Here is a 16,711-nt window from a genome sequence, read left to right on the forward strand (position 1 = left end):
ATAAAAATGAATGAAAATCTATATTCACTCTGATTGATATACACACTTATTGTATGTCAAACAAATTTTTTTATACTAAAAATATATATATAAAGTGAATATGTACCTCTCCACATGCACATGAAGATTTATAAGAATAATTTAGTGATAAAAGATTTATTTAACTTACAATATATCAGTAGAGGATAAATATTAATTTTTTTTATAAATCTTCACACACATTAGCATGCAAGAAGGTACATGTTCACCTTTATAAGGTTAATTTGGTCAAAAGAGATCTATTTAATTTGCAATATATCAGTCAGATGTACATATAAACTTCCATTTAATTTTTTTATTGATATCAATAAAGTTTATAAATTTCGACCAACGAATATAGACGAAAATAAAACTAAAAAACATTAAATATAATTTTCTAATTACATGAAAACAGTGTAAACCGCGGAGGGCGGTGTAATCCATACTTTTAACCCTATTTTTCGGGTCGGACAGCTGAGAAAGGCAGGCCTCATTCCCACGACATTATTCCCCATTGATATGGAGAATTTTGTAAGGAGGAAGTAAAAGATGATAAATGAAATTATCTAATAGTCAGCAATGTGATGCAGCCACAGTTATTTCAAATATAAACATGTTATGCAAGTAAAATCGCACAAACAGAATCCAGCAACAATACATTTCATACAAACATCTTCCAAATTTTTTACAGTACAATTAAAAATACATCATTGACCTGTAGTTGCTAGTTCTAAATGCGCACACAACAAAGAAAGATAAAAGCATTCTCAGTTTATGCACAAAACCAGCCGTTCAAGAAATAGCTAAAAAATTTCACACAAGTAATTATAGAAAACCCATTGCGCTGTAGTTCCTTTTTCGTCACACACACACATACACACAATACCTCAATTTTTCTATAAATAGCTCACCAGCTGGCTCCCCTCAACTCCATGACTCAATTGTTCGCAGACGTGCCATCAGGCAATGTTTCTGGAATGACTGGGCTGCTAGCTGGTCCTGCAGAAGGATGATTTTGTGCTGGAGTAACCTGGACAGCTTCACCAGCCACAACGGCTTGCAAATGTGATTGCACATTAGTTGGGAGTGAGGTCAAATTTGGGACTGGTCTGGCAGCTTGAGCTTGCTGACTGGGCCGAATAATGAACTGGTTCAACGCATCAGTATAAGCCTGGCCAGAGAGGGCTCCACGCATCCGGCCTGCTGGCCGCCAATTCACCTCAGAGGGATCATAAGTATCAATCCTTGTGACTGGTGATGATGTAACTCCGATATTGCCCATTTGGTTTCCCAGTGATAGAATACTACGTCCATCAGATTTCCTTGAACTTGAGGGGGAAATTCCCGGTTCACCAATAGCCATCTGCACAGTTCTGTTTGCAGCCGCAATCAAATGAGTTTGTTGGGAATGCAATAAGCTGCCAGAAGACTGCATAGATGATTGGTTCAGGCCTGGTGATCGACTCCTTGGATGAGGCACCCTGGGCTTGACCATCTGCTGACTTGAACTGTGGTGTTCATTTGAAACTCTATATGCATTTGGGATCTGATTCAGGTTCTGGGAACCAGCATTCTGATGAGGTGGTCGAGCAGACAGGAATGGACGATTTTGCTGCCCGGATTCCAAAAGAGACGCTGAGAATCCATGATGAATAATGACAGAAACAACAGAAATATATGTACCAGGGAAGAAACCTCTATCATAGAATCACAAGTGATAATGATATGGTGCATGATCAAAGTATGCAAATTCAGGAAACAATGCAGAAAACCAAGGAACAAAACACTATTCAACTGGGAAAGAGGACTAGTTTACCTGTACACTGGGACGCTGAACCAATGGAGATGCAGACATCTGTGACACCTCATGTGGATTTGCACGAAATGGCGTGGAGCTGTTTGGTACAGAGGGTGAGACTGGTGAAGCTGCTGACAGACCATTCTGGGTTAAAGCATTGACACTATTTCTAGAACTTTGTTGGACAGAAGTTGGAGGCTGAGCAGGAAGGGCCTGAACTGCAATTGGTGTTCTTGAAACATGCCTGGGTACTGATGGAAACCTTCCATACTCATCGGTGATAGACGGATTTCCAAATTGGTACTGCTGCAATTGGGATGTATTTGGCAAAGAAGTTGCAGTTTGTGATGTGGAGGCTGTAACTAGAGCATTACCACGGAAAGCCTCAACTTCTTGACTTGGAGAAGTGAAGGGATGCCTTATAGCTGAAATGGACACAGGACAACCAGCAATATCTGGATTGGGTCGAAAATTTGATGGCAGCCCCAGCCCAATGGTTGGCGTGTAGATTCCGGACCTGAAGTCATTTGCAACATGAGTGCTACTTTGATTGACATCGTTTGTGTTGGCTATATGAGGGTTGATTGCTTCAGTCTGATCCATAAATTGAAGATCAGCATCTGAAAAATGTTTTCTGTCTTCAGGTTCGCAAGCTGAAATAGCATATATTGCATCATCAGTCTGCGTTAGATCCAGGACATCCCTAGGTTGTGAAAACTCATCCTCTCCTGTATTAAAGGTCTCATCATCTGGATTCTGTACGGTATCGTCTTCCATGACAGCATTCCATGACCCATCCGAGGAGACAACTATGGTGGAGACATTGGGCCCAGCCTCTTTCAAGATCTGAGAAAAATCCAAGACCGTTCAGTATATATGATATCATTAATGTACAACAGTGGTCCATAGCCAGTGACCCTGATGGCCATGGAGCTTACATATAGGTGTTTGTATTTATGTAATATGAATGCATATATAAATCATAGCTCCCATATCATTTACATACTTATCAGTACAAGCACATATAACACATATAAAAGGGAAAACTCGGCATTCACATTCCCCACCAAATCCACATATTCATGTCTACATGCCCATTGAGCTCCTATAACTGTTCTTATAATTAAAAAATTGGCTCCATTGTGCACAAAACTTTTTGACCTCATGTTTCTACCCAAAGATCCTTCTTTTTCTCTCACCAATTGGACTCTCTCTGCCCCAGTCTCTCCTTATTATCACGTACAGCAAAGGTAAGGTCACACCCATTGCTATTTATTTTTCAACCAAAGAATGTAATAAAATGTCATAAAATTCTTAAATTGATTGAGGAATGGTAGTTGAATTTGAAAGTAACTTCATTCTTTTCCATTCATCTATTAATTATTGATTAATGTTCATATTTGTGACTAGTGAATGGCTATTATTTAAATTTATAATATGGAAATTTCTTGCTTTAGTGTAAATTTCAAGTTGTTTTATAGTGTCATCATGATGACAGAAGTTTTTTGACTTATTTTCAGTATGAAAAGAAACGGATTTTTAGCAGGAATAGTAATTACAAGGTAACTTATTTCATGCACAACATAATTTTTTTAACAATACCATCTTCTCACAGTGCAACAGTAATTTCCTCTCGTTTTGGTTCTTTTATTTCCTTTTCTTCTTCATGGGGTAACCTGAAATCTCACATCTACATTTTTCTAAGATATATACATGTCTATTGCATTAGTTGTGTGCCTATTTTATTTACTAAATTAAGTGAATGTAATATGTTTTATGTCTATACAAATTTCTATACAAGTGTATAAATACTGAATAAAACTAACCATAAGGAGACTAATATATATATATATTGACATATGCGCATGACAAAATTCACTGTCAATGCAAATGAGCTACTTGCCTTAACCATTTGCTGGTCCACGCGAATATCAGTGAAACAGACATGCTGATTACAGTGGGGGCAGCGCCAGGAAGGTCGTCTTGAATTTATGTCCACATAGTTGTCAAAATCAAAACACTGAAAAGCATGTCAACAGATTAGAATGAAAGAGGACACACTAAGCCAACAAGTAATGAAAGTTCACCAGAAGTATGAGATTAGAAAACTGCACAAATGTGGATTTCTTCTTAATGGGTTTCACCAAGAAGTCTCAGAATTTACTTATTTGAAGTAATTAGTAAGTTGGATTATCACATCTCATGACCCCTAGTTGCATTCTACTCCTGTTCGCATTCACATCTTGTTCAAAAATACAATACAAACAGGCTCAATGGTTAAAACTTGTTAATAGAATGAAACTTTGTAGATAAAATCAGCAAGCAGTCAAACTGGAACCCAGCTGAATATGTCTATGACCAGAATAGCTAGTTAGACCACTGTCAAGAATAAATCAAATAACCGAGGAAACAAAATTTCCTTAGACGAAAATCTTACTTTTACTTCTACCATGACGTACTAAATAACATTAAAAGCAGTATCAACTGTTTTCATACTTTATATGTGCAACTCTATTCAACTATGTAATGCTTGCACTTACCTGAATATGCTTGCATGAATGGCCTTTGACAGGAGTCTTGATACGCCTGAAGCTGTCAAGATTAACAATGATTATAATTAAATCAGCAGCATAAACGTGCACCTTGAATTAAGATGCAAGAATGATCACCCTCAAATTCATATTAATATATACAAGGGAACTGTCAAAAGACACCCAAGCAAGATGGCAGACATAAGGTGAGGAATTGAACTGATAACTCAAAGTAACTGAACTCCAGACATGAGTGTCGTAACAGGCACTCCCACATATCAGTTCATATTTGCAGCATCATAATGCAGCAAAACACTGGGGGTAGGATTTTCAAAAGCAAATCATAAAGCTTGTCTCTATGGAATTAGAGCAGGCATGACGAGGAAAAAACACAAAAAATCAGTTTGAGTTATGAAGAATTACCTAATAGGACAATTTAGTGATATCCGTGATGGCCCCACAATTACTTCGGAATCTACATATAGTGCCAAAAAGAAAAGAAGTTAGCAAACAAACATCACTTAATCCAGCAGTAACTCAATATTCCTTTTATCAAAACATTGTCCAGAGAAATAAGTTTTTTGAGGGGCACCTGAATCGACAACGGCAGGGGCTTGCTGCTCATAATCTTGGAGGATATTGCTATCAGGGTTTGACATCTCACTCATGAAAGCAACTGCTATAATGTAATTTCCTTCAAAAGTATCAATGTTGAAAGTAAGCACCTTATGTCCAAATCAAAACCAGACATATCAGAGAAGGAAATTTGGCTCAAGAATACCATTAAATTCACCCACAGCTTGAAGAAGATTTGACCCATATTTCAGAAAATGTGTCACGACTGTTGGAACTTGTGGTCCTGTATCCTACAAGAGGCAAAAAACTGATGCAAGTAAAACCTCAAAGCAAACAATTACCTAAAACAAAATGACATGTCTTTTGATCTGCAACAAACCATGAAAAGATTATTCCTCTTCTCCACTCCCTTTCCATTCAAGAGAAAGCTGCAAAGCAAGCATAACAAAATTCATGAACCGTTGCAAGGAAAGATGTTTCCTTTTCAGTTGGGGTAAATATCTTACTTCACTTTTGGAGGACTAATGAGGCAGGAGGATGTCTCAATACAATCCGTTTGGACAACAAATAACCTCTGCAGCCAAAAGGAATGATTAGATGAACAAATCATTTCCATGAACTTAAAGTAAATACGAGCTGTAGGTAGGTATACTACATATACTGAAAATCCAAACAATAATCAACGCATGAATGAAAGTGATACAGAAAACCTAATATTTCAGAGGATTAGAAACAATCAGACTCGTTTGGAGGGGGGAGTGCACTCTCTTATTAGTCATTAAACCGGCATTATGTTCACAACTTGAAGTCGCTTATCCACTCACTACAACCTATACAGAGAATCAAGCTGTAGACCAGATGTAATGAATTTGTCATTCTATTTATGCATATCTAACTAGTGAGATCAGTTAACTAAGGACCCCACGCATTGCTGGGAAATAAAAAACAATCCATGGCTTTCAGGTAGATGACAACAGGACCAATCCTAGAGTGTAAATGATCCACCACATCCTCATTCCACAGCAAGTTCGACCAAGGACATGGACTACAGAACAGGCAAAGGTTTTGGTCAATCCACCCAAGGACCAAAACTAAACCATCCATCTTTTACCAAAACACCACCATAGTGTTTGGTTTTGTTTCTGGAGTGTTGTGTTTTGGTGTTTTGGAGATACAGAGAAAAATAGATATAAATAAGTGTGGGTCGGAGATACATGGTATGTTTGGATTTGTGTTATAAATGTTGTATTTTTTTTTTAGACAAAAATCACTATTCATTGTCAAATGTCTTTTATATTATATTTATACATATGAGTGTGTGTATATATATATTATATATATAGAAAGTTGAAAAACAAAAAAGTACACAGATAAGGTGTAAAAAACAAAAAAAACAAACATTGGGTGTGTTTTCTCTTGTCTCGAGAAATGCCCAAAAATGAAACCAAACATAGGGCACTTGTTTATGCATCCGTACCTTTAAGACACATTCTAATAAAGCAGAGTAAGTAATAAACTAATTTGAATCTTGATGCTTTATGGATAAAGCATATAAAGGCTGCATGAATGCTATGAACTGATGTCAGGCCTCAAATTTGGGTACACAAGATGGTGCTTATTGAGTTGGTTGGGTGGTTGCAAATCTAACTTGGGATTAACAGAATAGGTCATTCTTCATGTCATACACTCTCCTCACTAGCAGTGGTATCTCAAACAAAAAATTGATTCAGTTGTACTACAGTCATCATTTAAATCAGCTAGACTCCACATCCACCATTATTTTCTTGAATTTGCACTTCCGTCATCAACTCTATTACCATGTCATCACAGTCCAAGCCCTCCTTAGGGTGCACAAGCAGGAACCCATGGTTACATTGGCAACTACTACATTCATCTTAATTTACAAAAATAAACCAAAGTAGTTCAAGGAATCCATTATACCCTCTCTCAGGCCACTTTGATTTGTCTCCAGAACCAATGTGAGATGATACAAAACCAACCCATGGAAAAAGCCACTGCAACCCCAATACAAGCTACCATCACAAGTACTTTGATACCACTTCCAATAATTCAGCTTCAGACAAAAAGTCACCCACTTTAGCTATGGCTTAAGGTTGAAGGAATAAATCACTCAAGATGCAGTATCTAACCTATGAACATATGAGCTCTTAGATAGTTCCACACGATAGCACTATATTTATTCAGACACACATACCAGATGATTGGCGCTTTTATCTCTAACTACATTGAACTATTGAAGATTACCAGAATAACGATTCAAACTTGTTTCACTTGGTGTTGCTTCAAGGCCACCTCAAAGTTCAATATACCTTGAACAATTGGGCCCAGCTATTAGTTGCCCATCAAAAACCAACAAATGATAGAAGTAACCTAAAAATACTTGGCCATGTGGTCACAAGTTATCATAATAACCAACCATGCAGGTTTTTCATGAGAATGTAGGTAAACTGCTGAATTGTTATCAGTAGTTCTGGGTCACAACCTTATCCAAATAACTCTTGTTGGCAGCGCCAAGGTTGAAAAATAGCAAACAGTCATACTATATTATAATAACAGTTAAAGACAGTGATGATGAATTAATATTAACTATTCATCAGAAGTAATTCAAGATAATAACCAACATTTGAACCATCTGTAATCACAGGTTATATCTAAAAATAAATTCACAAATGTTGTGCCACTAGTTCTTCCACTGAGAGGTCCCAACTAATTCTAGGAAGATGTGAAAGGCAATGAGATTCAGCAGAACAACCTCAGTTGCAAATCATACAGACAAGGTGGGTGGTTGTCAAAATCACAGGCCCCTTAAAAACGAAATTGAAAAGGATCGATGAGTTGCTATGCTTACTATTTTATCTCCTGGAGAAGACTTCAAATTCTTTGAAATCTGGAAGTCACTCACATAGGCTTCGTATCCAGGCTACAATGAACAAAATGCCCCAGTACCATCAGCAGAAAAACATCAGATCAAGACTCGGGTAGAAGAAAGGAAGGCAAAATAACCACCTTGACTTCCAAAAAGACAAAGATATGACCCATTTTCAACTTCGGGTAGAATCTGCACACATACAGCCATTTCCTCTCAGTTGCAAGATAAACAATAAGGCTTTGAATTGAAATAGGTCCAAATCTTATGCAGGAAATCAGAAAAACAAGGTGTAGAAACCAAAGAACTAAACATCAGAACATGGTGTAGACTACATTACCTTGAGAACTCATAATAGTTCTCTCTAGTAGTTACTGAGAATATACAACATAACAGAGGTTCAACACACAATTAGCAAAATACAGTAATAACGCCCAACACCTGATGCCTTTGAGCACATAAATCTATACTTTAATTAAGCTCTAAACTTTATATGCATTAGCAGATGTACATAATACACTTATTCTGCTTTTCTCAAATATATCCCATAGGCCTATAAATGTAATTTAACTTAGAATATAGTAACAACCCACATCTAACTTCTATAGATTTTTCATTTTTCTTTTCTTTAAATATTTGTATATAATGTTATCTATTCATTCTATTATCATGAAAAACACTTGACTTAATACTCTATCACAAACACATCACTACAACCGAACACACATATATTGCTTTTCATTTTTAATTTTGCACTTGGCATCAAGTGTGCCGGATTGCTAGTTACAAATAAAACTGTGGCATGACTATTTTCTCTCTCACAGTTACAAAACAAGACCAAGTATCAAATAAACAACTAGCCAACTTAACTCAATTGTACAACTTTTACTTAAAATATCGGTCAGGCAACAACAATTAATTAAACCCATGATCCAACAGATTAATCAAGCAAAGATAACATTGAGGAGTAGGCAACAGATTCACATACATGGAATTATCTATGATTAAGGCCTTAATCCTGAGTTTCTATAAGTTGGCCTGTATCCATGCCTTCTCTTTACTAGCAAACTCAAAGTGTCGTCATGGTCTTACAGCAAAAATCAAACAGAGCAACCCTCCAAGTTCAAGATGACAAGGAAGTGGAAATCCTCACTAACACAAAGCTTAATTAGGAGCTCACAAGTTAGTGGTTCCCTTGACTGCTGTAGAAGCAGTTCCAATTGGCAGGCATCACATAATGGTGAACCTTTACAGCCCAATCACATGACGTCATAAATTGGAACATTAGTATCAGCAGACAATACCATAAGTGTAGCATACCTTGATATGATTGTTGAGATAGCAGAAAGAGAAAAGCTTGGTTCAGTGTTAACATTTGACACCCTACCATAGTTACTCGCAATCTGTAAAGGTCAAAGCTTGAATTACATACCCAATCAAAAATGAGAAGAATTTATAAGTATAAAAAAATAAATAAATTGTCAGTCCACCTCGTTTGCCAGATCGCTTAGCTCTTTAGAATCTGTATCAGAAAACCAACCACTTTGACAAGCACTCTACAAAAGCAATTCACAGTTAAGAAACAGAAGTACCATGTTGGAAAATTAAGAAAGCCATGCGCATTACATCACAAGCCCCCTAATATCAGTACCTCCACAAAGACAGAGTACATAGGTATCTAATCCAGTGGTAGAAAATGAAAAATGAACAAGTTTATCCTCATAAATGTTCTCTTGGTCCTTCCTAAAGAAGTGAACTAGATAGGTCCAAATAGGACAAAACCCCACCAGATACTTTCTGCGCAGTTGTTTCGAAATCAAAAAAGCTAACCATTGGCAGCACATAGTTGGGACTACAGACATGCATACTTGGAAAAGTGGATAGCATTACCACTCCTCCCTAATCGCCCTCAACAACTAGCTTTCAGATAAATGGAGCAATCACCTCTTAACATGTCCGAACACCAGGATCCATAAATGATACAAACAATGCATTGTCACATAGCATGCATCTCTTTAGAGACTGTGTCAAAACACTGAACTGAAGCACAGAATTAGTACAACACCAAAAGATTACCTTAACAGAAATCATCAGGACCATAATAGCTGCTTGCAGGAGGGTATCATTTTTATTCTGGCAGACCTAGCAACGTAAAAGTTACCAAAGGAGAATGACAAATGGCTTCAGATCATCAGTTTATTAACACATGAAAGGAGCTTAAGGGTAGCACATCAAGGGCCATAACTATCAAAAAATGACTCTGAAATGTGAAGAAAAAATGATTAGACATACAACAACAGCAAATACATAAAATAAAAAAAAAACGAGCAAATACATACAATAATCTTGGAGTAAACAACAAGATCAGACAGTCAGACAATTTAGTGAAGAAAGTATAGCCAGACTGTGATGACTAATTAACTATAAAAACAAGTGATGCATCACTTACCACATTTTCCATGATATGGCAAAGATAAAGTAAATGGCATCATGGACAATGCAGAGAGGACTATAATTAGGCAAGGACTGATAAAAGAATAAGCTCGTGTCCGATGCAGCTCCACTGGTACTAACTAATTTGTTAGGGAGATTCCCATGAGCAAAGCAGTAATATGTCTGCATCAATTCTGATGGATTTAAAAATGACTTAAAAAGCTCAAATCAATTTTTTGAAACAGAAAACTAATCATGTTTGAAAAAGTTGGCTATCAAGCTTCATATTGTAATATTTTGCTTGCCTTTTTCCTCAACTCTTTAGAGGGAAGATACTTAAAGAGCCACTGCATCCAGGTCAATTTCTGTAGTCATTATTAGAAGAATTCCACTTAAGTTCCAACAGTTCCCTTTTTTAATTTCTTTGGAAAAGTATAACAAGTACAATTTCCATTCACAAACATAAGAGTATACAAGTTAATGAAGAAATGGTCACAAGTACATGCACTAGGAGCATGTAATACATATCTATATTTGTCCTATGTCCACTTGTTGATCTTCAAGAATAGTCAAAATGATTCTCCCCCATTCTGTTGTAAGCATTATTTTCTCCAAGATGCAAACACAGAATCCCCAAGAAAATAAAATATGAGAAACTTTTATGCCCAAAAGTGAAAACCTAAGATTTTTGGAGGCATTTCGTTTAGCATCCAATCAGTTATGTCTCGAACTGCTAATACATATCTCTGAAAAAATCAAACAATTGTTATATAAAATCATCACCAGCTTTATAAGTGAAGGCAACTCTTGAGATCTGTGTGGAACGTCATGGTTTGCAATGGCAAAATCAATACCTCTGCATCACACAGAAAAAAAGATACAGGTAAATCAACAAACATATCCAGGCAAAAACATTCATTCTGTTGATCAAAAATAATATTCAGAGTTCCTTATGAATCATGCTTTACTTAAAATAAGAGAAAAAAGGGAAAAACTCTTTACTAAGACCATAAGTATATGGAAGCACACTGAATATCAGCATGATTACACTGAATCACCAATGACCTAATTCACAAGATTCGGTTACCCAATAAATTGAACGATAACATAGCTTTTGGCTACCATCACATTATACATCCTAACGAAAAATACATGTGGCTCTTCAGACGTACAACTATAAACCATTTGTGGGGAATCGCATTTAATTGGTAACTTCTGGAGCGAAACAACCACAAGGTCTGCAAACAATATGATGATGGCGGTGCATAGACTCTTTGTAAAAAATCATAAATGTGTCATTCACAAGAAGTGGGCAGTTGAATAGAAGGTAGCTCAACCTAGAAGCGTAAGATCATTAGTAATGTATGCTTGTAAGGAGTAAGATCGTGAACACATCCAGAAACAAAGAGGGCAGTAAGATCTAAAGTTTTGATTTCCCTTAGTTCTAGCCCAATAAACAAGATAGATTTAAGGCCAACTTATGTATAAAATAACTTCTTAAATTAGTAGATGTGTGCAAATGCTATAGACCTAAATCCATCTCACTAATTAAAGTCAGAAACAAACAAAAGGCAATATGCGTATTTTGCAGCATTCATATCAACTACACAGGAAAGGAAGATAATCCAGACCCTTTTGTTTGTCAATTAGCTCTCTGGACAAGATACAATGTATTGCCAAATCAAATTGAAATTTAATTGTAACCTCCTTCCCACACTTCCCCAACTAAAATAAAATAGAAAAAGTAGGTTATAAACCTCAACTTGTCGATTCGCTTTCTCACCCCCAACGAGATTGGGAATTTGTAAGCCCCCCACCCCACCCCCACCCGCACACCGGCGGCGGCCAAGTGTAGACTAGCCTGGAGCTTATGGCAATAATTTCTAATAGAATGAATTGGCTACCAAAACCCTCATATTACAACTTAATGACACATCAAAGCATTCATGAATCAAAATCGAAGACAAATCACTTTACCAAAGAATAGAATACTACCAAAAAATCCTATCAGATAAGGCAAAGTACCCTAGAATCATAAATTACACAACATTACTGAATCTACAGCGAAGCAGGCTTCATTACATTGTCCTCAACCTCTGCCATGAAAACAATTATCTTTTTCTCTAGCATAAGTACAAAGAAAAATGACCGACGTATTCCCCGCCTCTTTAATTTCCAGAAAGAATGTAATGATTTCAGATCTAATTCTACTTGCAACATCAAGGACGCAATAGACAAAGCACGCAACACATTCTAATGGAAGTAACCAACTTGCGTATGCTCATTACAATTAAATGATATCTTCATGTTTATACATCACCCCAGAACCAAAAATAAATTTATCAAAGGAAAAACCTGGCAAGTGCAAGGCAAAATTGATAAAGTTCTGAAGTCATCTCCGGAACCGCTCAGAAAGTAATCACCCACGACAGAGTAGCAGCTAAACCATGCACGATCTCTAGAGGATGGTTTTCTCTAGGGCATACAGGGAAATTGAGACTTAAATACTATCTTTTTGTTCTATCTAAGCGCTGGTAAGACGGATAAAAAAGTATTTACTGTCTTCCGACAGAATCTTCCTTCTCTGGCACTGCTACTAAAGAAATATAGGTTTATCCATTAATTAAATGGGGCCCCCAATTGAAAGTCCGCACGATAGACTATTAGCCTAGTGGTAGAGCGCACCCCTCATAATGGAATTAGAAATAAATAAGTAACTGTGAGGAAAATAACTCTGGCACGGAAGCAACAGGAGGGAAATTTGGAGGAGGGAAGGGGTAAATGGAAAGGGATTAAACCAACAGATGACAAGCATAAAGAAATTCTGAACTGCTATGAATGGGAAGTAGGTGTCAGGAGTAGAGATGGATAATGGAGGAATCTACTTGCCAAAGACATGAAAAGAACACACGTTCTGCAAAGTTATCAAAAATTAGAGAGTCAATGTCATTGATAGTAACTAAAGACGACGGTTAGATATTGCTCTAGAATGGTCTACAAAAACAAGAAATGCAACAAGCAGACTAACATATGCCAGCATAGTAACACTAAGGAAATATGGGGCACATATACAACTAATTGGGAAAATGATAATAATTTATTGCCGTTTCAGAGCACCAGCCAGGACATCTGACCTGATAGTAAAGGCAAGTTAATTTGTAAAAGCAAAAGAATGGTGGCAATTAAAAAAAATCATATGCTACTTTGGCTGCCTTGATAAATAACATGGATCTATGTAGATCTACTGCTAGAGAAAAAGATTCATGTATATTCAGTAACTTGAAAAAAGTAGGAAAAACTCAAAATAGACTTCCCTTTAAATGTGCAATCTACTGACGCAAGGTGTTGCAACTACACCATAGCCCACTTTACACTAGGAAGATCATCACTCCACTAAATTTACCACAATAATTTGGGGGGAAAGGACATAAATTCTAGTAAAAACTTGTACAAAACCTTGACCCAAAAATCTTGAATAGAGCATGTTAAAGAAGACACAGGCAACTTTAGTAGTGTCATACAGGATCGAATAGACAAAACATGAATGAGAACCATTTGCTAAGTGTATGCATATGCATATAGCTAAAACTAATCGCCATTACCATATAGCTAACAGTTTGTAACTCAAGTAACTGCTATCCCAACAACACCCAGTACAAAGACCTCATACTCCATAAAAAACTATAGAAACACAAAGCATGTACATTCAACACTACCAATACAACCATACACTACAGATATGCGCATAGAGAAATAGATTTTCACGGACTCGTCACAAAATGAGAGAGTTTGATGGATGGCATCAAGTTAGTCATTCCCATAACTTCAATCACCACAGCACACAACACAAAACATTAATTAAACGAAAATTCGTCTCCGACCTGGCGAGGGAGAGGCAGAGGTTTAAGAACTCTACGGCGTCGTTCTTCTGGTGGCTGTGGACGTGAAGTGACAAACGATCAATCACCGCGGAAATTCGGAAAGCGTTCAAGTCCGAGGGTTTCAATCCATTGCTCGGGGCCTCACCTCCACCGCTGCCACCAACTCCGGCATCCAATGATACCCCGGTCGCCGGAGCCGGTGTCACCGCCGTCCCAGCCATTCTCGTTTATCGCCACGTACGTTATAAACACAATAAATTACACTCCATAACAAAATTTAAAACCTGATAATTTGCAATAAGTCGGTCTAAGGCAACACCCGCTTCTTCCTTCTTCTCCCCTCCCTTTTTCCGGGGAAGGGTTTAAAATCGTACTACACTACGTCCTGCTTTTATTTACTACTATCCACGTGGGTGCTGTGTCTATAATTTTAGTTTTTATTATATTATTTTATTATATGAAAGAAAATAAAATTTCTGACTCATACTTTTTAAATATAAATTAATATAATATTTTTATAAAAATAAATTAAAGGATTGGTTGTCATTTATAAGCTTTATTACGCTTAGACCTTATCAGGGAATATGAAATTACACTTTTTTCTGAAAAAAGTTTTTGAATTGTACCTACACTTCCTCTAAAAATTCACTGTTACACATGATCCATTTCATTATGGTTTGAACGAAGTATGTTGACTCTTAGAAAAAAATATATAAATTTTTAATTTAACACTCTCATATAATAATTTCGTATTTATAAAGAAAAAATATGTGATAATATTAACTCACTCCTTATATATATTTCACATTTATCCCCTTATAAATTTAAAAATATTAAATAAGAAACAAAATTAAAACTTAAGTAAATTCTTTTGTTAAAATCAGTATTTTTCGTATAGAACCTAACGAAATGATGTTATGTATAATAAAAAATTTTCGGAGGAAGTTTATCATTATTATTATTATTATTATTATTATTATTATTATTATACTATTTAATAAGAGCTCAACCTCTTGAAATAACTAATTTGGTATGTCAAATATACAACTCCTTAAGGGTTCATTTGGATTGATGGTTTTTGTATCTGTGCGGGATATCAAAAAATTATTTTACAATTTTCATATTATAAGAATTTAAAATTCATTAATATTTAGTAAAATATAATTCAAATTTAGAGATAATAATTTTGATTTTTTTTGTGAATTTAAAATTATCTAAACAAATTTAAACAATTTGTTGGATTTCAAATCCTTCAATTCAAATATAGACCACGAATTCCTTAATCTCCCTTATTTCCATGTCGAGATTATTAAAATTAGAATTTTACTTATCATTCCTCTTAAATAATAATGCCCAAATTACCTAAATCAAATATTGAATCATATTCGTTCTTATTTGTACACGTATCGAGTGTGTTTCATCCACTAGTACTATATTATTTGATAAATTACAACGGACTCACCTAAGAAAAATGTGTTCAATATATTGGATAAATTACAACGGGCTCACCTAAGATTCATCATAATTATAAATACTCTCTCGATGTTTGGCAAATTACAAATACTCACATAAAATTATAAATACCGCAACAAATACCCTATACGACAAGCATTCACAAGGGGTGTTTGTTAAGGTATTTGTATATTCAGAGGCATATTTATAATTTTTTAAAAAATGAGGAAGTATTTATAATTATAATAAATTTCAAGTGAATTCATTGTAATTTATCCCAATATATACATATAGATGAACTAAATTAACTTTATAAAAAATAAATATATTTATTGTATCTGATTAATATTCTATTTTATACTTATAAAAACCGATCTAGTTATCCTGTCACGAGGACAGTTTTTAGTAAAGGAAACTATGATGCAGTCTCGATTTTTGTATGCTATTTTCAAGTCGAATATCATTGACGATTTTACAAATTAATCTGCCAAATTGTCACTTTCGAAACCAAAACTAAAAGAACGTTTACATGATTTTCAGACGATTTGAGTGCAGTTGTAACTAACAAAAAATAAGAATAACATATCACGTCAACTATCATTATTACATTAAAATTGAGATACGATGATTAGAGGTGCGTGCACATGCATTTATCGGGAGGGGAACAAGGATATTGATCTCTTAGCAAATCTTGCATGCGACAGCGGCAATCGACATTCTTAGAGCCAACAGAGATTCAAGGACAACTTGCCTCCTTCATCAGTTTTCAAAATCTTTTCTAACTCCTGTTTTAAATGATTGTAAGGGAGTAACACTCTTAAACATCTCCGTGTGCTTGTACAAATCTTTATTTGGGGTCTTGAAATTTTAGTAAATAGGTAGGAGTCCGCTCAGGCATAGTCGGCTTTAGCCACAAAAAAAAAAAAAAAAAAATTATCACATTTTTACATCACATCCAATTACATACTAAAAGTTGGCCTACATAAAAAATCCAGTTTATTGACAGACAAACAAACTATGTGGTTCAAACTGGAACGCTCTGAACTTGAACAATCGAACTCCTATAATTTTTTTTTTGTAATTTTCAAAATCGAAATAAAAAAATATATATTACAAAGAGTTTCCTCTCAATCAA

General features: G+C 35.7%; 1 protein-coding gene across 2 annotated transcripts; it reads right to left on the reverse strand.

The window, feature by feature from the left end:
- Positions 1-659: 659 nt before the first annotated feature.
- On the reverse strand, positions 660-14,502 carry LOC105158296 (RING/U-box superfamily protein). 2 transcript variants are annotated; one of them, XM_011075008.3, is made up of 16 exons: positions 14,125-14,502; positions 11,027-11,099; positions 9,887-9,952; positions 9,301-9,366; positions 9,131-9,213; positions 7,951-8,002; positions 7,793-7,864; positions 5,430-5,497; positions 5,303-5,351; positions 5,129-5,213; positions 4,940-5,041; positions 4,771-4,822; positions 4,357-4,408; positions 3,720-3,836; positions 1,835-2,662; positions 660-1,630 (listed from the first exon to the last, which is right to left on the reverse strand). In XM_011075008.3, the coding sequence occupies exons 1-16, from the start codon at positions 14,343-14,345 to the stop codon at positions 956-958; spliced, it is 2,661 nt and encodes an 886-aa protein (XP_011073310.2). In that variant the 5' UTR covers positions 14,346-14,502; the 3' UTR covers positions 660-955. The 2 variants fall into 2 exon arrangements, with proteins under 2 accessions (XP_011073310.2, XP_088737321.1); XM_088881195.1 differs by lacking the exon at positions 14,125-14,502 and adding an exon at positions 12,599-12,728.
- Positions 14,503-16,711: the final 2,209 nt, after the last annotated feature.

Source organism: Sesamum indicum, linkage group LG1, assembly GCF_026168435.1.
Source record: "Sesamum indicum cultivar Baizhima isolate 11 linkage group LG1, ASM2616843v1, whole genome shotgun sequence".
Taxonomy (NCBI): domain Eukaryota; kingdom Viridiplantae; phylum Streptophyta; class Magnoliopsida; order Lamiales; family Pedaliaceae; genus Sesamum; species Sesamum indicum.

Coding starts and splice junctions, on each gene's coding strand:
- LOC105158296 (XM_011075008.3), bottom strand. CDS start 14,345: ATGGCTGGGACGGCGGTGACACCGGCTCCGGCGACCGGGGTATCATTG. Junction 11,100..14,124: donor CTCTGCCTCTCCCTCGCCAG/GTCGGAGACGAA, acceptor TGTGTGATGCAG/AGGTATTGATTTTGCCATTG. Junction 1,631..1,834: donor TTCAGCGTCCCAGTGTACAG/GTAAACTAGTCC, acceptor GAATCCGGGCAG/CAAAATCGTCCATTCCTGTC.